A 22,159-nucleotide genomic window follows, 5' to 3' on the forward strand; every position below is an offset into this window, starting at 1 on the left:
CACATGGTAGGGGTATCAAAAACAAGAGCACCGAGATTTAAGAGGAATAAGTTATAAAGAGAAATTTAGAGGCAAATTTTGTTTTACACAGCAAATATTTGAACTTGCTCTAGTGGAAGTGGTAGAGTCACATTCAAACAGATTGGTCAGATGAGCAAAATAATAAGCATGGATGTAGTGGGTCGAAGAACCCATTTCTGTTCTATGACCTCTATCTATGGGAACTGAGTTCTTTTTTCCCCCATTATATATTTATGTGTGTGTGTGTGTGTATGATGTGAGTGAACTAAAATGTTAAAGGTATGTTTCAGTTTTATCGTAATTAGCTTGGATATTTCCCTTTTAATTTTTTTGGCATTGTTCTACAAAAATAGTACAGTGTAAAAAAAGGAAATAGTCTTATTTCACTTGGAGGAATAAAACGCAAAACCTTCAGAAAACCAAATCTGTTGAGTATTTATTGGCACATCACTAATCACTGATTGTGCTTCACTCTTAGTAGATGGTACGATATTCCACAATCTTCATTACCTTTTTTTTTTAACAGACTGAGATGGTGTTATCAGCAGATTTTGTTGGTATTCCCTTTGGGAAAGCATGGTGAAAAATAGTTGGGACTTTATACTGTGCAAGAACTGTTCTTGTGATTGAATAACTTTACTGTAAGATGCAGCAAAAAAGCTTTTGTAAGCTGTTTTAACAGCCAAACCCGTTTGTATCACAGCCACTTGCTGGCAGTTAAGGTCATAGTTGCCTTGAATATGAATCCTTAAAAGAAAGCTGAAATAGCAAATGTAAAAAATGAAATATGATCATGGCTTTTGTGAGCATTGCCTGCATGATAAAATGTTGCATGTCTATTAAAGGTGAGGTGAGCTTTTTTAAATAATGCAAACGCTATATGTGATTGACGGAATTTAAAACTATTATATGCACTTAAAAGCAGAGACCTTCGTAGTTGTGTTAGTGATTTGTCTTAAGAGCAGCTGAAAGCTAATGAATACTTTAGTGAGTTCTATGTATGAAAAGTATTGAATGTGAAAGCAGTTCATCTGTACGACTATAATTTTTTTTGTAAGTATTCAACTATTATCATTTCCACTCCACACATTTTGCTTATGGTCATTTGTCTGCCATTTTTGGAAAAGGTGTGATATGATATGTTCATGGTTACCAGCATCAATGTTATTAGCTTATCATTTCAATATAAAGTTGCAAATGATATGGCATATCAAGCACTTGATAAATGGTCTATTTTCCACAATTTAACTCAGCATGCATTAAGGTGATGCTTGAGACTGATTGAAAATTATTCATTGGCTGGTCACTGTACCTTACCTATTTTTCGAAGGGCATGTTTCCTTGCTGTACCTTTCAATCAATCAACGTTCAATAAATAATTATTAAAATAGCAAAAAAAACATTCACGCAAACAGGTATTGTATAACTATTTCTTTCATAATATAGTTTGGAGAATTTAAGGATGATCAAGTAAAAATTCAATTTAATTTAAAATTTGTATGGAATATTATTGCAGGTGGTTTCCTGTTCAGAATTTCCAGAAGAACAAAAAAAAGTCCCAATCAGTTTTATTTTTGAGTAACAGGCCAGATTTAGTTAACAGCATATTGGTGTACAATTGTTTATCTAAAAGCTTTCATATTATGTTTGAGTTCAACGTGGTGTTCAAGACATGGAAATGCCCGAAACAGCTGCGCATATTCCAGTTGTGTTTAAGACAATTCTTCCACAGAATGAAGAACACATTAAACTGCCACGGTAAATAGGGCAAATTACTTTATTGACATGACCAAAGGAGAAAAGCAATAGGTTGTTTTAGAAAAAAACATTTAATTTGTTTCTATCCTAAAGTTGCAAGAGCTCCAATTATTATAGATGAAGCCATGGATGGCTGGTAACGGACTGTAAAACTGGGGCAAAGAGCAAAACTAACATCAATCCTGGCAAGTGGCAGAGTTGCAGAGAACTGGAAAAGCTGACAAAATAGAAAGAAATAATAAACATGAAAAAAATCTTGCAAAGGATATCAAAATCAACTTTATTTTATAACTGTAATTGGAGAAAGAATGGCTAGGAATCATGTGAGCCTTTAAAAAATGGGTAATGGTGATAAAGTACTGTGAAAGAAAATGTCTTAAATTGCGGAATTACTTTGTGTCAATGTTTATAACTGGAGCAGTCTAAGCAAAATTAAATTGAATCAGGGACATGACCTTACCACATAAAAGTGACCAGTCCTGGGCTTTCTGTCCTCGGGTTTTCAAGGAAATATAATAAAATCACTCCATTAAATTGGAAAATAGCCAGTTAATCTGTCATTTAAGAAAAACAATGGAAGGAAAAAATAAAACTATAGAAATATTATCCCAACCCTTTTCTGAGTTACTTGAATCTAAAAATTAAGAATAAACAACTTGAAAATTGCCAGTTGTTGGAGACCCTCGGACTATCTTTAATCTGAATTTACTGGACGTTATCTTGCTCTGAAAGTGATCCACGTTGTCATGTATCTGTACACTGTGAGTGGATCGATTGTAATCATGTATTGTCTTTCTGCTGACTGGTTAGCACACACGGTATATATTGCAATAAACTTAAATTTCAAACTTTACCCAAAGAAAAAGTTTTGAAAGGTTGGAGTGCGGCTCATTTCATATGGTTATTTAAGGGCAGCAAGGTCAAGCCAGGGAAGTGCAGGCTTGAAGTGAGCCTGATGTCAGTGGTGGAAAAGTGTTTGCAGAAGATTCTAACAGATAGGAACGACCAGCATTTCCATAGATGCAAACTGATTATGGGAAATTGTGTCTTTTGAAGAGGTTACCAAGAGAATTGATGAGGGCAGGTTGGTGAACGTTGCCTATGTGGATTTTAGTAAGGCTTAACCAAGGTCCTGCTTGGTAGGCTTGTCTTTGAAGGTTAAATCGCATGGAATTGAAGACGAACGAGCCAATTGGATTGAAAATTGGCTTGGAGACATTTTTAGACAGGGCCCTCCATAATGTTTGGGACAAAGACCCATCATTTATTTATTTGCCTCTGTGCTCCACAATTTGAGATTTGTAATAGAAAAAATCACATGTGGTTAAAGTGCACATTGTCAGCAATTAATAAAGGCCATTTTTATACATTTTGTTTCCACCATGTAGAAATGACAGCAGTGTTTATACATAGTCCACCCATTTCAGGGCACCATAATGTTTGGAACACAGCAATGACATGTAAATGAAAGTAGTCATGTTTAGTATTTTGTTGCATATCCTTTTATGCAATGACTGCTTGTAGTCTGCGATTCATGGACATCACCAGTTACTGGGTGTCTTTTCTGGTGATGCTCTGCCAGGGCAGTAGTGCAGCCATCATTAACTTATGCTTAATTTACGCCGCATCCCACACCAGGGCATCTGAAATGTCCTCATTCTTCAGGGAACGGGGGTTCCCCTCCTCCACCATAGATGAGGCTTGCACCAGGGTCTCTTCCATACCCCGCAACACTGCTCTCTCTCCCCATCCCCCCCCCCCCCCACCCGCAACAAGGGCAGAGTCCCCCTAGTCCTCCCCTTTCACCCCACCAGCCGTCACATACAACAAGTAATCCTCCGTCAGTTTCGCCACCTCCAACGTGACCCCACCACTCGCCACATCTTCCCATCTCCCCCCATATCTGCCTTCCGCAAAGACCGCTCCCTCCATAACTCCCTTGTCAATTCTTCCCTTCCTTCCCGTACTTCCCCCTCCCCGGGCTCTTTCCCTTGCAACCGCAAGAAATGCAACACTTGTCCCTTTACCTCCCCCCTCGACTTCATTCAAGGACCCAAGCAGTCGTTCCAGGTGCAACAGAGGTTTACCTGCATCTCCTCCAACCTCATCTATTGCATCCGCTGCTCTAGATGTTAGCAGTTCTATATCAGTGAGATCAAGCGGAGGTTGGCCGATTGTTTCGCCGAACATCTCCGCTCGTTCCGCAAGAACCTACCTGACCACCCGGTGGCTCAGCACTTCAACTCCCCCTCCCACTCCGAATCCGACCTCTCTGTCCTGGGTCTCCTCCATGGCCAGAGCGAGCATCATCGGAAATTGGAGGAACAGCACCTCATATTCCGCTTGGGAAGTCTGCATCCTGGGGGCATGAACATTGAATTCTCCCAATTTTGTTAGTCCTTGCTGTCTCCTCCCCTTCCTCAGCCCTCCTGCTGTCTCCTCCCATTCCCCAGCCTTCGGGCTCCTCCTTTTTCCTTTCTTCTCCCCGCCCCCCCACCCCCGATCAGTCTGAAGAAGGGTTTCGGCCCGAAACGTTGCCTTTTCCCTTCGCTCCATAGATGCTGCTGCACCCGCTGAGTTACTCCAGCTTTTTTGTGTACCTTCGATTTTCCAGCATCTGCAGTTCCTTCTTAAATAATTAACTTATGCTTGTTTTGGGGCAATAGTCCCCTTCAGTTTTCTCATCGGCATATAAAAGGCATGCTCAATTGTGTTCAGATTTGGCGATTGACGACCACTCAAGAATTTACCAATTATTAGCTTTGAAAAACTCCTTTGTTGCTTTAGAAATATGTTTCGAATCATTGTCTTGCTGTAGAATGAGTTTTGAGGCATTTGTTTGAACTTGCACAGGTAGGATGCGTCTATACATTTCAGAATTCATGATGCTACTACCATCAGCAGTTGTATCATCAATGAAGATAAATGAGCCAGTACCTTCAGCAGCCATAAATGCCTAGGCCATAACACCCCCACCACTGTGTTTCACAGATGAGGTGGTATGCTTTGCATCTTGGGCAGTTCCTTCTCTCCTCCATATTTTGATCTTGCCATCACTCGGATATAAGTCAATCTTCGTCCCAAAGTTTCCAAAGGTGATGGAAAGACTAGGTGCTGAGAGCTCTCTATACTTGCATTAAGGAGGCAATTAAACACACCTGAGCAATGACAAACGCTTGTGAAGCCATGTGTCCCAAACATTATGGTGCCCTGAAACGGGGGGGCTATGTATAAACACAGCTGTAATTTCTACATGGTGAAACCAAAATGTATAAAAATGGCCTTTAATAAAATATGACAATATGCACTTTAACCACATGTGATTTTTTTTCCCTATTAGAAATCTCAAATTGTGGAGCACACGGGCAAATAAATAAATGATGGGTCTTTATCCCAAACATTATGGCACTTTAGGAAGCTCAATGGTAACCGTATTGAAGTGTACAACATCATGATGAGTATGGATAAAGTGAATGCTCAAAGTCCATTTCCAGTGTTGAGGATTCTAAAACTAGGAGGCTTAGACTTAAGGTGATAGGGTAGAGATTTAAGAGGAAATACAAGGTCAATCATTAATTTTAAATCTGTGAGATGTGTTGGTTTGAGGTGACTGTGTAAATGGCAAGTATTCACAGTCACAGATTGGTGGATTTGGTTCTGGGACTAAATGGCCTTCCATGTTCTCGTATTCTACATAGAACATAGTATACTGAGTTCACTGTATACTAGAACACTGGAACAGGCTCTTCAGCCCATGATGCCAATTTTAAATGTACATCTGCCTGCACATGATCAAAATCTCTCAATTCCCTGCCTGTCCATGTATTTGGCTAAATGTCTCAAATATGACTGTCATGGTGCGCTCTCAATCCTTCCCCTGGCACCTACCACTCTTTATGTAAAAGAATTACCTCGCAAATCTCCTTTAAACTCTCCCACTCTTCTGCTCAAAGCTTAGCACTTCTCAGAAGATTTCACATTCACAAGTTGTATGGGTAGAATAAGGCCATTTGGCCCATTGACTCTACACCATTCAATCATGGCTGATCTCTACATCCTAATCCCATTTTCCTGCCTTCTCCCCTTAACCCTTCACACCCGTTCTAATCAAGAATTTGCCCATACTCTATCCACTGACTTGGCCTCCACAGACCTCTTTGGCAATGAGTTCCACAGATTAACTACCTTCTGACTAAAAAGTTCCTCCTCACCTCCTTTCTAAAAGAGCGCCCTTTAATTCTGAGGCTATGACCCCTGGTCCTAGACTCTCCCACCAGTAAAAACATCCTTTCCACATCTATATGCCTTTTGTTATTCTGTAAGTCTCAATAAAGTTCCCCCTCAACCTTCTAAACTACAGTTTGAGAAATCCACAGTGAAAGGGCAGGGCCAGTGTTGTGAAAGAGGTGTTTATGAAATACTGTTTTTAAATTTGGAGCAAGCATATTGTTTTCCCCAGTCCTGCCAAACAAACCTGTTGTCCCCAGCAACCATAATTGCATTTGCATATCTAAATTACATTGAGCTCCTTCATCCACTCCCAAATAAATAATGCAATTTCTGCTCCAATCTCACATCATCTTCTGGGGTATTTCTTGTCTAGCAGACAGCCAAGCTTGACAAATTGGTTTTCAGGTTGGGAATCTGGATTTATTGGGGAAAACAAATTGTGGAGTTGCAATGCTGCATTTCACAACCAAAATTACCCCACCCTGGCTTCATAATCCCATTCAAGTAAATATCAAAAAGTTGCTGAACCAGATTCTTGCAACTATGGATCATTATTCATCATTATACAATTCTCTTTATTTAATGTGCATCTGGTCCACATAAATTTTGCAAGATAACCTAATTAGTAAATTCAGCACTGAGGACTATTAAGAGTTAACATTATGGGCAGACACACTGGACAGAACCATTTTATCCATGTTAAGATGACAGTCTCTTAAGTTTGTAGTTATGAACAAAGATTATAAATTCATTAAAGTACTTGATTTTGTGCATTTTATCAACATTTTTTCATTGTGTGCATTTTGCAAAGTTAGAACAACTGTCTAGATTTACGTTCATATATGACACAGAAATGTTAAGTGCTGCATAAGTATTTCAGTTACTGCTTCATCTTTGCTAGATTTATGAACCACATGAAGCATCATATGGATCTGGAGAAGCAAAGTAGTGAGAGCTGGGAAAGCCACACCACCTGTCAGCATTGCCATCGTCAGTTCCCCACACCTTTCCAGTTACAATGCCACATTGAAACAGCTCACTGTCCCTACGAGTCAACAAGTACGTTTTTAGTTGCCTTTCGTAGGTTTAAAATAGTAAAATTACTTGACATCTGTTTTTTCTTATTAATTTGATTAAAATGCAAAATATATTTTATATTTAGAATTGTTTGTTGCTTTCAGCCACGTAGAATACCAATAAGACTTCTGCCTGTGCCTCAGGGAGGGTGCCTTGATCTTGCTTAAGTGGCCACATCATAATTAAAAAAATAGTTACGCTTGTTTGTTCAAGTTGCATCATGTTCTATTTTTCCTTATTGTATTGAAGTTCATAAGATTCAAGGTATCTGCAGTATCAAATGTAGAGAAGATGTAATTTGTTCTTTGGTTGCTTTCTAGCAATTTGTAAAATTTGCGAGTTATCCTACGAATCTGAGCAAGTCCTTCTACAGCATATGAAAGACAATCATAAACCAGGGGAAATGCCATATGTTTGTCAGGTAATTTGTGCAATTTGAAAATCTTTTTTTAAAGGTTTTTGTTTAGAAGTGATGAGTTATGCCTTAATTCAGGAATAACAGTTAATATTCAGCTGAGTGCACTTCAATGAATAAAAAGCAAATTTATGTTTTAAGCAAAATTCTAATAGGCAAGCTGTTATAAGTGTTTTGCATATCATAGCTCCAACTCTTAGAATCATGCTCAGGAGTTATAAACGATCTTCAGATCCCTTTCTTGGTCCAGGTTGATGTAGTCTACCTGTCTGTCCCTTCTTCCTTTATTTCTTCCTCATTTCATTCTCTCTCTCTCTCCACATTTCATATTCTCTCTCTCTCTCTCTCTTTTTTTTTCTTCTTCTTAACTGATTTTGTTGACACCTACACAATCATTTCATCAAGGATTATTGAATCCTCAAGTAAAAAATGAAATTAATCCTATCCACCCTGTGATTTCTCCAATTACTAGAAATCATATGTGCAAGAAATATTGGCCATTGCTGCTTGCGGTTCGTAGTAACAATTTGGATGAGACTGTGCAAGGCATGATTAGTAAGTTCGCAGATGACACCAAAGTGGATGATATTGTAGACAGTGAAAATGGTTATCAAAAATTACTGCACGCTCTTGGAACAGCTAGGCAAGTAGGCTGAGGAATGGTTAATGGAGTTTAATAAGGATGTCATTAAGTTGGAAAGAGTGCAGTGAAGATTTATAAGGATGCTGCCAGAACTTGAAGAGCTGAGCTACAGGGAGAGGTTGGGCCTGTATTCCTTGGAATTCAAGAGACTGCGAAGTGATCTTACAAAGGTGTATAAAATCGTGAAGGGAATAGATAGGGTTAGTGCACAGTCTTTCACCCAGGGTGGGGGAATCAAAAACAGGAGGACTTATGCTGAAGGTGTGAGGGCAAAGATTAAATACAAAACCAAAGGGCAATTCAGTGGGTATATGGAACGAGTGGCCCGTGGAGGTAGTTGAGGCAGACACCATAACAGCATTTAAAATACACTTAAACTGGTAGGTGGATAGGAAAGGTTTAGAGGGATATATAGTGCCCTCCATAATGTTTGGAACAAAGACCCATCATTTATTTATTTGCCTCTGTACTCCACAATTTGAAATTTGTAACATAAAAAAAATCACATGTTGTTTAAGTGCACATTGTCAGATTTTTAAATGGATATTTTTATACATTTTGGTTTCACCATGTAGAAATTACAGCTGTGTTTATACATAGTTCCCCCATATCAGGGCACCATAATGTTTGGGACACATGGCTTCACAGGTGGTGTAATTGCTCAGGCGTGTTTAAATGCCTCCTAATGCAAGTATAAGAGATCTCAGCACCTAATCTTTCCTTCAGTCTTTTCATCACCTTTGGAAACGTTTAATGTTGTTCATCAATATGAGGACCAAAGTTGTGCCAATGAAAGTCAAAGAAGCCATTATGAGACTGAGAAACACGAATAAAACTGTAAGAGACATCAGCCAAACCGTAGTCATATCAAAATCAACTGTTTGAAACATCATTAAGAAGAAAGAGAGCACTCTTGAGCTTACTAATAGCAAAGGGACTGACAGACCAAGGAAGACCTCCACAGCTGATGACGGAAGAATTTTCTCTATAATAAAGACAAATCCCCAAACACCTGTCCGACAGATCAGAAACACTCTTCAGGAGTCAGGTGTGGATTTGTCAAATGACCACTGCCCGCAGAAGACTTAATGAACAGAAATGACTAGGCCGCACTGCAAGATGCAAACCACTGGATAGCTGCGAAAATCGGATGTCCAGGTTACAGTTTGCCAAGAAGCACTTAAAAGGGCAACAGTTCCGGAAAAAGGTCTTGTGGACGGGTGAGATGAAGATTAACATATCAGAGTGATGGCAAGATTATGGAGGAGAGAAGGAACTGCCCAAGATCCAAAGCATACCACCTCATCTGTGAAACACGGTAGCGGGGGTGTTATGGCCTGGGCATGTTAATTTGTGGATGTTAATTTGTGTTTATTATTGTATCATTGTATGTATGACTGCAGGCACGAAATTTCGTTCAGACCGTAAGGTCTGAATGACAATAAAGGAAATTCAATTCAATTCAATGTGTGGCTGCTGAAGGTACTGGCTCACTTACCTTCATTGATGATACAGCTGCTGATGTTGGTAGCATAATGAGTTCCGAAGTGTATAGACACATCCTATCTGCTCAAGTTCAAACAAATTCCTCAAAACTCATTGGCCGGCAGTTCATTCTATAGCAAGACGATGATCCCAAACATACTTCTAAAGCAACAAAGGAGTTTTTCAAAGCTAAAAAATTATCAATTCTTGAGTGGCCAAGTCAATCCCCGATTTGAACCCAATTGAGCATGACTGAAATGCTGAAGAGAAAACTGAAGGGGACTAGCCCCCAAAAACAAGCATAAGCTAGAGATGGCTGCAATACAGGCCTGGCAGAGCATCACCAGAGAAGACACCCAGCATGGTGATGTCCATGAATCGCAGACATCAAGCAGTCTTTGAATGCAAAGGATATGCAACAAAATACTAAACATGACTAATTTCATTTACATGACATTGCTATGTTCCAAACATTATGCTGCCCTGAAATGTGGGGCCTATGTATAAACACTGCTGTAATTTCTAAATGGTGAAACCAAAATGTGTAAAAATGGCCTTTTTAAAATCAGACAATGTGTACTTTAGCCACATTTAACCAGATGTTTTTCTATTAGATGTTATTCTATTCTACTCAAATTGTGGAGTACAGAGGTAATTAACTAAATGATGTGTCTTTGTCCCAAACATTATGAAGGGCACTGTATGCCAAACGGGATGCGAGGGAAATGGCACCTGCTTAGATCGGGCATCTTGGTCGGCATGGTCGAGTTGGGCTGAATGGCATGTTTCGGTGCTGCATAATTCTATAAAAGCTTTGAAATTCATTTCTTTACCCTGTCATGAACATTCTGTGAGTTTCATTGACTGTTGACTCCGCCTTTTGCATCCCTCCCAAACTAGCTAGAGGCACATTAATAACTAATAAGACTTTTCAAGCACCTTATCTACCCTCAAATCTCTATTTTTCCCATCCATAGAGGACAACTGCGCTTCCTCCATGTTTAGTTTAAGTAAGCAAAATCTGGGAATGTATAAGACTCTTAGCACGAGAAATATATCGGTGCATGTATTAATTACGTTCTTAAATTAGAAAATTTAATTAAAACAAAGTAAAAAAGATAAGTATTCTCTAGTCAAATTAGCCTTCACTTATTTTTACTCTTGTTTTTTTGTACACCCCACCTTTAGGTCTGCAGCTTCCGCTCATCAGTATTTTCAGATGTTGATATCCATTTCCGCATTGTTCATGAAAATACCAAGCAGTTACTCTGCCCGTTTTGCCTTAAAGTCATCAAAATTGGAAATGCTTACGTCCAGCATTACTTGAAGCATCAGGTATAGTATCAATGTTGATTTACATTGAATTTTACAAATGGCTTTCTGCAATAACACTGCAAATTCCTAAAGGTTCCAAAACATTTCCTGAAAGTGGGTAACTGACTTGATGATATCAGTAATGATCTTTATATGTACCATATGATTTGATGATCGCTTGAAGAACTTTGAACACAAATAGGGTCAGGTGGATAAATAAATTCAGCAAAGGGACGTCACTTTCTTTGAATTTTGAAATGCATGTGAAAATGGTGAATAGTAGGGATGATGTACTTAAATGAAAAAAGTAGGTCAGTGATCAGTTACAGCATTATCGTTGTTTTTGACTTTCTTTGTTAGGTTTATTGAACATCTCAGTTTGTCACTGTCAGGGGAGAAATCTATTTGTAGCTCATAGCTGAATAATTTGAATAGTCAGCATAAACAGAAACCTACTTAAAGATTGCTGTGTTCACTTATGATAAGAATCACCCATTTAAAGTGAGGGTTTCTTCCTCTCAAATGATCACAATTTTTTTGTAATACATTACCTCAGAGAAAGTGCTGACTTATTAAATGGACTTGAGACCCATTTTTGATTCAGCAGGAAAATTGAAGCTGGTACCAAGATTGGGTCATCCATGATCTTGTTGAATGATGGGGGGCTATTTGGCTGTTTGTTGCTCCTCTTTCATATGTTTTGTATGTATATTCTGGTACAATTAAACATTTTAAATTCTTGTCCAGAAAAAAGGGGTTTACCGTTGCGGCAAATGTAAGCTTCAGTTTTTAACCTGCAAAGAAAAGGTGGATCATAAGACTCAACATCATAGGACATTTCGAAAACCTCCTCAATTAGAAGGTCTACCTCCTGGCACAAAGGTAGGATTACAGATCTGAAATGTATGCTTTTTTAAATCGAACGTTGTAGTTATTTAATACTTGATAAGTTCATGGCTTTTTACCCGTTTTCAACATAACATTGTTTTACATTTATTGGAGATGATTGGTTTGCACTTTGTAAAAACAGAAAATCAATTATCGATCAATCAATTTGCTCAAGTATTTGTGATATATAACAAACACATGTAAGGTGCACAACTTACTTTGATCTTTTAATTATTTGTAAAAAAAATTAATGGAGTAGAAATTGCTTGGAGTGCTTGGGTAGGAGTTCAAGAGCCCAATTTGTCCATGCCAACAAAGATGCCCTATCAAAACTAGTCCCATTTCTCCACGTTTGGCCCATATCTCTCTAAACCTTTCTATCCATGTGCCTGTCAAAGTGATTTTTAATTGCTGTTATAGTACCTTGCTCAATTATCCCCACTGGCAGCTCATTTCATATATCGACCACTCTCTGAGTGAAAAGGTTGCCCCACAGTATCCTACAAAATCTTGCCGCTCTCACCTTAATAGGTGAGAGGGGCAAGACGTTTTGTGTCGAGACCCTTCTTCAGACTACCTGTATCTGCAAATGTTATCAACTGTGACCTTGTAAATTGAGTTGGATTGGTATTTGGCTGTAAAGTCAATGAATATATAACGAGTATAGTAGGGAGCTGAGAATGCAGAATTGCATTTGCAATAAGTATTATTGTATGAAATAAAGCAGCCTTAGAAATTGTCTTATTCTTTTTTTTTTGGTTGTCTAACTAATGGTATTTAATGATGCTGGAAATCCAATTTCATTTGATTGACGGTCTCTTTCATTTGGCAGGTTACTATTCGAGCTTCCATGACACCTTGTCCAGTAGGATCATCATCATCATCTTCCCAGCCTTCAGTTAATTCTGCAGCTAGCTCTACACTCCAGTGCTCATCATCAGTAACGGTAAACACTAAATTATACTCATCAACTATAAACAAAGTTACTACCATAGGAAGTTCGCAACAATTGCCATACATTAAAGAGGAAAAGAAGAAAAATCAAGCAAACGAAAAAGTAACAAAACTGTTTAATATTGATCTTCAGTTTTCCAGGTAAATTATCTTGGGTAATTTTTACATCATTTTCACTCCATTGTCTAAATAAGAGCTTTAAAGCCTAAGAAATAATTATATACTTGATATTGTCAGCTAGCCTTTTTCATGTACATTCATATAAAATTGTTACGCATTCAGTAAAAATATTGAATGCATATCAATTTTCCATGAAGAAGGAATGATTTGTAATTATACACTTCTTTCTTTCATGACTCCTATTTCTTTAAAATTATTCCTATGTGGACAAGTGTGACAGCTATATTCCGTATAGTTAAAATCCCACAAATTTCCCAATGAGAAAAATGCCTGGCTAATCAAATCGAAATTGTTTTTATTAAGACACAGATTATGACCAACACCCCTACTCTTCATATATTTCAAGAGGGTGTTTAACAACCAACCAAACATTTGATGTCAAACTTAAAATACCATAAATAATGGTATTGTGTTTGTTTAGAGATTTTTCCCATTTTTATGTGAATAATTTAAAAAATAGATAAAATGAGCATTGTGGAAAAGGCATGCAGTTGTTTATTTTGTAATTGAACCTAGAATGCATTTGTGAGAGAAGGTCAAAAATGCATATACATGTGTAGATGCTTGCATTATATGCTTCTCATGTATTTAGTGCACATGCTTTTCTATACTTTGGAATCACAACATTAATGGTGAATTTTCTTGTTTAATTGCAGGGCGAGCTGTGACATTCACAAATGTATTGAATGTGACACAGAAATTGAAGAATTCGCCAGTCACTTCGCCACTTACACCCGTTGTCCTCTTTGTCGATTCAGAAGTAGCTGCAACAAATCTTATGTAGCCCATGTGATGAGGTACGAGTTTTCTTTAGTAAATAATTGCATCTCAAATTGGATACTTTAGACTTGAGGGATTATGAAAATTATTTAATCTATTTTCATGAATAAGTTATCACATTTTTTCTAAATTTTCAAATGTTCTTAATTTCCTTTTTCCACTTCCCCTATTCTTGCTTCTCCACCACCAATCCTGCCTTACAATGTAAAGTCAGGCCCAAGACTTGCATGCTCACAAACTCCAATACTCGTGTGTTGCATGTTTGCTTGTTATGTTTATCAGATGTGATACACATGCATTTTTAGACTTTGTGTTTAGCAGGAATAAGGAATTAAATCTGTGCCTTAAGGAATTTAGCCATTTTATGCAAATCTGGGTAATCTTTAAAATGTGATCTGAAATCTGCTTACTGCAGCACATTTTAGCATTCATTCCTAGTTGAATACGGTTCAAAGTTAAGCATTGACACAGTTATCAAATTGATAGGCCTCTGCAGACTGAAACCATCAATCAAAATTTAACTTGTGTTACGCACTAAGATACTGTTTTCTATATGCTGTGTTGTAACTGTTCTTGTGTGCATAATTTACAACATTATTTGAAGTTTTTTCATAGTACCAAGTAAATAGCTAGAGCCACATCACTAAATATTTTTTTCAAATGGTGCTTCTATTTAAAAAAAAAAAATCTTGCAGGTAAGTATAAGCGTGGTCACATAAAAGTTATTTACTAAAATTGTGCTCATAGCTGTTGTCACTTACCTTGAATTCCTTTAATATCTCTTAAGTTTTATGTTAAAAGCAAAATCAAGAGAACAGTTTGTATCATGTTTTCAAAGCCGACTAATTCTTGCCAATTTATGGGTTACTTTTATGACACACTGGAATTTTCAAATACTTTACATTAATTTCTGTCAACAATGTGCATGTTTGAAAATATTAGGTTATTCTTGGATGCTATCATGTGGAAGGATATTAAGTTTTTATGATGCCAATAATGTACAATTGAGAAACATCTAAGCAATGGATTCAATGTTTTTTAAATGTCGATTGTGTTTTGCAGCTCTCACACTGTCCCATGTAAAAAGAATTTTTGGATGTTCAAAGAGTATTCAAACAAACTGAGGTAGGAAATGCATTAGAATTTTTAGCCTAAATCTTATCAATAAAAAAATGTGAACTTTAAAAGAATATAATTTTGCCACTGATTAGTGAATTTTATATTAAAATGAATGCAGAAAGTGATCTTGACTAATGAACAATGAAAATAATACCTCGATTTTAAAAAATGCATAACAGATCAATCATCATTTCATTAAAGGAATAATCATACATTTTTTCCTAACTAGTAACCGTAGTTAGCCTTATTGAAATTACTCATTAACACAGTCAGTGCATCTTCCTGCTGTATCAAGCCAATCCTATTATAAGTGACTATAGTTTCCACCTACCATATGTGTACAACTGAGTGATACCTGTGCCATAATTTAAGAACATTTCTCAGGGTAAATTACTGTATTTCATATTGTTTCAGCGATATAAAACTAGTATGTTCTAGTTGTCCATTTGAAGCCAGTGTTTCTGATTCAGATGATATGGCAAAACATCTTTATCAAAACAAGTTCCATGTCTGTCATATTGTTTCAAAATCCAGTGGTAAGTGGAAAAGCTTGACATTCTTGATGTTATGTTATTTTTACTTATTAGCTTCATAGGCAAAATGATATTAATAAAGATTATTATTAACTTTAAAAAATATATTTGTGATTGTAAATCTGTAAATGTGTATGCTGTAGGTATACTTCCTTTTATTTGAAAGATAAATATTATTCAAAATGATCCTACTGGAATCATAATTCTTGTTATGGGGAGTGATATACAGAATTTCTTCAATGATAGTTGTGATTCTACTATTATTTTTCAGAACTGAAGTAAATATCACAAGTATAACCTATAGTCAAATAATTAATATTTCAGATTGACAGGATAAATGAACTAATGTTTTAGTATAATTTTGGTATAAGTATAGTTTTGGTTGAAGAAGAAGAAAGCAACATTCAACACGGTTAGATTAAAAATGTAAATAAGAACAGGAAAGATAAGGTACACAATAAGTTACTTAAACATCCAACAAGCCTTTTCTGTGAAGATAAGGGGTTACAGTGAATCACAAACAACCTTGTTCCATGGTTGTCTTGTATCCAAGGCCACAAAAGATGGAGAGGAGAAATCTTTTTTAAATAATTCTGGTTCTTTTTCTTTCAGCTTCCAGTATTATTGACAACATAGTCCAGTAAGTATGCTTAGTATGCTTTTTTTTCAATATAATTTGGACCCTTCAAATCGTTTTGAGGACATTTTTTTCTGTGAAATTGTATTTTAAACAGTTGGGATATCCCCTCAGCTGGTTTTGAGTGACTATTTCTTTCTCCATGTAAATAATTTGTAAGCAACTTAAATATTAACATGTAAATTTGGGATGGTATTTCTTCACTTTCAATACCGATTTGGAAAACTTACTGCTTATGATTTATCGGTATATTTTTAATAAGGTTGTGCTGCAATTTGTTTAGTGTTTTGCAACCAATTATTTGGTTATGGTAGATAAATACATTCAATTCTCTTAATTTGAACAAGAGTAGCAGCTTAGAAAAGGGAGACTTGTTGTCAAGCCTCAATAGCTGGCTGCTGGGGATATACAAAAGGTAATATGGGTGTTCTCACAATTTGACTTATTTAGAGTAATTATATTTTGCATCCAGCAATCACTTGCACCTTAAATCTGCATTTGACAATTTGTTTTGAATATTTATCTATGACAACATTCACAGAACAGAGTCATGGAATAGGTATTAAAATGCAATATTCTCAATATTTTCTCCCTAAACTGAAACAATGGGGCTTTTTTTTCATGTGACAATCTTTTACAGTTGATGTAATGTCATAAAAAATGGCATTTTATATAATGTATTTTGAACATTCATCGTCGATGTAACCTAATTTGAACGGATTTCATCGTTGTTTTATAAATCATGAAAACTGTGGTAGGGTGCAGAGATAACTTAAGAAACCATGTTACTGCTTATTGAAGTTCTGCTAATTCAGCATCAGGATAGAGTTCTACTTGTCTTCTTCACCTTCCTGTTACTAGCTTTTACCACAGACCATTCTCCACAATTTCTAACGTTCCTAATATCATGGGAACATAGACAACGTTCCCCTCCCCTCAACTCGTGAAAATTCTGGTCCACTCTTTCTGTTTCCACCAACAGCCAGTTAACTTCTTAGAGTACTTTCATGTGCAACCACATTAGATACAACATTTGCCCTGTCATTTAGGGTCTCCTTCCAGGTGAAGCAAGGATTTACTTGAACATCCTCCATGTATTCAGTGTTTAGAAGGTGGACTGCATGGAGGAAAGTAATCATACTTTGGGTGACTGCTTTGCAGAAACTTCTGTTCAGGCCACAAGAATGACTTTGAGCTTGCACTCATGTCACTTTCCCACTGACATTTCTGCAGGATAGTGACTGTGAAAATGCTGAACATGTGCTCAAGGAACAGCACCTCATCTTCCAACCAGGCATGCTATAACCTTTAAGACTCAATACTGAATTCCACATTTCATCTTGCCTCATCTTGTATTTTCAGCATTCAATTATTTTCTAATATGGTATTCCCGATTTCATTTACCTCTTCCTGTGAACTCATCCTCCAGATGTACCTTTATCACCCTTCTTCAGTTGGCAACACCAGCTCTCAATTTGACAGCTGTTACTAATGGGTTCCTATGTGGTATAAAATTGAGGAGCCTAAATAGAGTAAATTATGCAGACCTGGAGAAAAAGGTGACAGAACACTAGAGGAACTCAATAGGCCAAGCAGTTCTGATGTAGTACCTTTTGCCTCTGTAGATGTTGTTTGAGCTGCTGAGTTCTTTCAGCGATGTGTGTTTTGAATCAAATATGGTCAGTCTGACAAAGAGCTCCGATCCAAACCTTGCCTATCCATGCACTCCAGAGATGCCACCTAACCTGCTGAGTTACTCCAGTACATCGTGTTTTGCTCAAGATTCCAGTATCTGTAGTTCCTTGTTTCTCCAAGCTATTGAACCAGCAGTGGAAGATGGGATTATGCTGGATAGTTCCTTTTTAGTTTAGTTTAGAGCATGGAAACGGGGTCCCTACACACTAGGGACAATTTACAGCAGTCAATTAACCTACAAAATGTAAACGATGAAATTGGAGCACCCGGAGAAAACCCACACAGTCATTAGGATAACATATAAATTCTGCACAGACAACACCGTCAGAATCGAACCCGGGTCTCTAGCACTGTGAGGCAGCATCTTTACCGTTGCACCACTGGATACCTTTTATGTCATACATTTTCAGAACATTTTGTGAAATAGGTTAATATTATAAATTTGTCATTTAGCTGTTATCGATTAATAATAGTAAGGTTATAATGAACAAGTAATCCATACCTATATCATTCCTTCGTGCTTTTTAACATATTGGAAGATTATGTTCATGATTAAGTACATTTGGGGATTCTAATTCCCTGACCTGAAAATGGCTCGAGTGTGTCATTTATTGTGTTTTGATTTTGCTTTTCCTCATTATTTTTACTTTTATTAATGATTTGTACTGCTAATTAACTGTAGGATATAATCTACCTGACAATACAGCAACAGATGTGGGTTGAGTAATTTTATAAATTTTATAATACAGCTTTGCATCATAAATCAAGCAATTTAAAATTAGCTAATGTGAATGGATGACCAAATTGCACCAAAAGGACGACTGTTTGCTGTAAATGAAGTGAAATCATTAATGAAAGTTAACTTTATTATTCATCCATAGAGCTGATTTACAATAAATTTCAGAGGTGGGGTTAGTTTGTACTATTTTTTATTATACTAGACATCTTACTGAGAATCCAATTTATTACCAAATTAGTGATCCAGATATTATGTTTATGCATTATTCAGGTTTCCTTGTAGATAAAATCAATGTACCTGTTTATTATGCTTAATGTAGCAGATGGGGCAGAAAAGAGCTATCATTTAGACATTGAGGGTCATGAATCATGCAATAAATGATTAATATCTAGCATTTATACTCTGCTCTTCTATAGTAGATAAAAATTGAAACATTGTCAACACATTCACTTTATGTTAGAATACAATTATCTTTAAATCTGTTAAATGCAACTAATTACCATTTTTAAACTTAAATCCACAAAAGAAATCCACAGTTTTTCTTGCATTGAAAGAACATAACCATTAGCTATGCTGTGTCCACAACACAGACTTACACTGAAATATTTGTCAATAGAAAAATAAATTATGTTGGTATCCCTATAAACATTTCCTAGTCATGTACCTATCTTTTAAGTGCTGTTATAGTGCCTGCCTCATCCATCCTGTAGCAGCTCGTTCCACAACTTTTTTTTCTTCTGAGTGAAAAGGTTGCCCACAGGTTAATTTTAAATGTTGTCCCTCTCACTTTAAATCTATGTTGTCTGCTATTGATTCCCCTTACCTGGTGCATTCACCCTATCCCCCTCGTGATTTTACACACCTCTATAAGATCACCCTTCAGCCTCCTGCTCAATTTTTCCTCGTAGCTCAGCCCTTTGTCCAGGTCAGATCCCCATAGATCTTCTCTACACTCTTTCCAGCCTAATGATATCCTTCCTATAATAGGGTGACCAAAACTGAACAAAGTCTCCAAATGTGGACTCACCAACATCCTGCACAACTGTAACATCACGTCTCAACTTCTTTACTCAGTACCTGGACTGATGAAGGCCCATGTTCATAAAGCCTTCTTTACCACCCTATCTATTTGTGATGCCACTTTCAGCAAACTATGTCACCTGTACTCGTAGATCCCACTGCTCTACAACACTCCCCATAACCCTATCATTCCTGCCCTGGTTTGACTTACCAATAAAGTGACACCTCGCATCTATCTGCATTAAACTTCTTTAGCCATTCCACAGCCGACTAGTCTAGCCAATCAAGAGCCTCTGTAATTTTTGATAGCCGTCTTTGCGATCTACGATACCATCCATTTTAGTGTCCAACTTATTCATCATGCCTTCTACATTTTCATTCAAATCGTTCTTATAAACCACAAACAGCACCATTTCTGGGACCCTGATGCACCAGGATCCTAAGGCATACCATTCGCCACAAGCTTATAGTCCAAAAAAGACACGTCCGCTACATCCTCACCGGAAACCTGTGTCCTTTGCTTTTTCATTCCCCTACCCTGGGAAAAAAATTGACATTTTCTAGTTTCTTCATGATTTTATACACCTCCGGAAGATCACCTCTTAGCCACCTGCACTTAAGCACTAAAGTCTTAGCCTACCAAACCTCTCGCAATGGTTCAATTAATTCAATGATTTTTTTAATGCAGTAATGCTTACAAATTTGATTCTGTTTAATTAAAAGGTGCTTTCTTTCAGTTATTTTCCAAGCAAACGTAGAACTTATTAGAAGCAAGAATTGAAATATATCTTTACATAATTAAGAAATATGTAAACAATAACAGAACATTAAAACAAATACTAATTCATTTTTGTGTCATCTCTACATGACACGTAAATTGCTTTGTAAACTATGCTTATGGCTAGGGATCTCACCAATTCGATTTCTGAACTTTTTAACTGAGGAAAATTATATCAGAATTACGTGAATGGATTTTGTACCACTTGTTTAATTTTAAGTTTGTACTTATTCAGATGATAATATCTGGCCTTGTGGAATGAACAGGTTGAAAATACTTTGGAAAAACTTGCTAATTCCCAAGCCACAATTTAACAAAATGTGAATTCAATACATGCAAGAAGGAGCAATATTCTTTATAATTGGAATGTGTTTCATATTCATTTTCTGACAAGAATCAGTAAGAAGTTTTGTGAGACTAATTATGTTAGAGAATAGGTGGAATCAGACTAAACCATTCTGGTGTGATGACTGTAACTAGTTATTTCATTTTCTTTCAAAGTCTTGAGTCCATTTTGATAAATTCATACAAAATCCCGACTGACAAAATTCCCAAATCAGCTGACCTATTGTAAGTAGCAAATTTAGGAATGTACTTTCTTTCCGGTGCTGCATCTCTTAATATGTCTCTTTTCAGCAGATCTGCTCACTTGGAACTCTTAGAATGTTAAAATTAACCAGTTTTGTAATTTAAATACATCCTTATTTCTAGGTTGATACATTTTTTATGTTAAAATTAAGAGGAAAAATAATTGGCATTTAGATGACTGCACATACTTAATAATATAACTAGTCCATTATTTTCTTCACTTCTTCACCCATCTCCAACAGAAAGGCATTCTGCTTCACTGAATGATATTGTCTCTCCATAGAGCCATAGAGCATAGAAACAGCCCCTTCGGCCCAACCTGTACATCCTGACCAAGTTTCTTAACCGTTCCAGTTGACCAATCCATGTGCGCCTGACCCATATCCTTCCAAACCTTTCCTATTCATGTACTTATCTAAATGTTATCTCTTAAATGCTAATTCATTATACCCACCTCTGTCACTTCTCTGGTTGCTCATTCCATGTATGCAGACTCTCTGTGTGAATAGGTTGCCTCTCAGGTCCTTTCTAAATCTTTCCCCTCTCACCTTAAACCTATGTTCTCTACTTTTAGACACCCATACCAAAGCTTTCTCATGTCCCATTTTTAATCTCCTGAGTTCCTTCTTAAGTAAATAAGCGAGTTCGGTATTCTGAAAAACGCAAGGAATCATGGGATTTGTCAAAGGTCACTCGCGATAAACACTCTCGGCAACCGTGCCACCACATGCACACCTCATCCGCAACCAGGATCGAACCTGGGTCTCCAGTCCCGCAAGCACTGCCGAATCACCACTGGACCATCTCCGTCCCCTGCCGAGTGCCCCATCCCTGTCCGGGAGCGGCCGGAGACGTCCAGGGCGACCCCGGACTGACGGGCGTCCCAAGCCCACAGCCAGCGTGGAGAAGAAACGCCAACTCCAGCCGAATTCCGCCAGGCCAACCGACAGCCCTGGACTGACGGTACACTGGCCAGTCGCAGCAGCGGCCCAGGCCCACAACCAGCGTGGAGAAGAAGCACCAACTCCACTGCTCAGGGCCGGTGTCCCGTCAGTCCAGCGCTGTTGGTTAACCCAGCTGGACAGGCAGAGTTGAGCTGAAGTTAGCGCTTCTCTTGCACGCCGGCTCCAACGGGCAGGCGCCCCACCAACCCAGGGTCACCCTGGACATTCCTGTCCAACCCCGGACAGGGATGGGACACTCGGGAGCGGATGGGGGCGGCCCAGCAGCAACTCAACACCGCCGGAGACCCGACCCCGACCACGGACAAAATGCAGGTCTGCACCCATACAGCAGCACAGCCGC

At 37.7% G+C, this 22,159-nt stretch overlaps 1 protein-coding gene across 1 annotated transcript in view; it reads left to right on the plus strand.

The window, feature by feature from the left end:
* znf280d (zinc finger protein 280D) overlaps positions 1–22,159 on the plus strand; it is a 72,964-nt gene that overhangs the window by 44,002 nt on the left and 6,803 nt on the right. The window contains exons 10-19 of the mRNA XM_055661247.1: positions 6,911–7,068; positions 7,407–7,507; positions 10,818–10,964; positions 11,691–11,825; positions 12,664–12,926; positions 13,622–13,762; positions 14,808–14,870; positions 15,279–15,400; positions 16,010–16,037; positions 20,768–20,836. Of these exons, the coding sequence (XP_055517222.1) occupies positions 6,911–7,068; positions 7,407–7,507; positions 10,818–10,964; positions 11,691–11,825; positions 12,664–12,926; positions 13,622–13,762; positions 14,808–14,870; positions 15,279–15,400; positions 16,010–16,037; positions 20,768–20,836 (1,227 nt within the window). The remainder of the gene's footprint in view (positions 1–6,910; positions 7,069–7,406; positions 7,508–10,817; positions 10,965–11,690; positions 11,826–12,663; positions 12,927–13,621; positions 13,763–14,807; positions 14,871–15,278; positions 15,401–16,009; positions 16,038–20,767; positions 20,837–22,159) is intronic.

This window comes from Leucoraja erinacea, chromosome 33 (assembly GCF_028641065.1).
Source record: "Leucoraja erinacea ecotype New England chromosome 33, Leri_hhj_1, whole genome shotgun sequence".
Taxonomy (NCBI): domain Eukaryota; kingdom Metazoa; phylum Chordata; class Chondrichthyes; order Rajiformes; family Rajidae; genus Leucoraja; species Leucoraja erinaceus.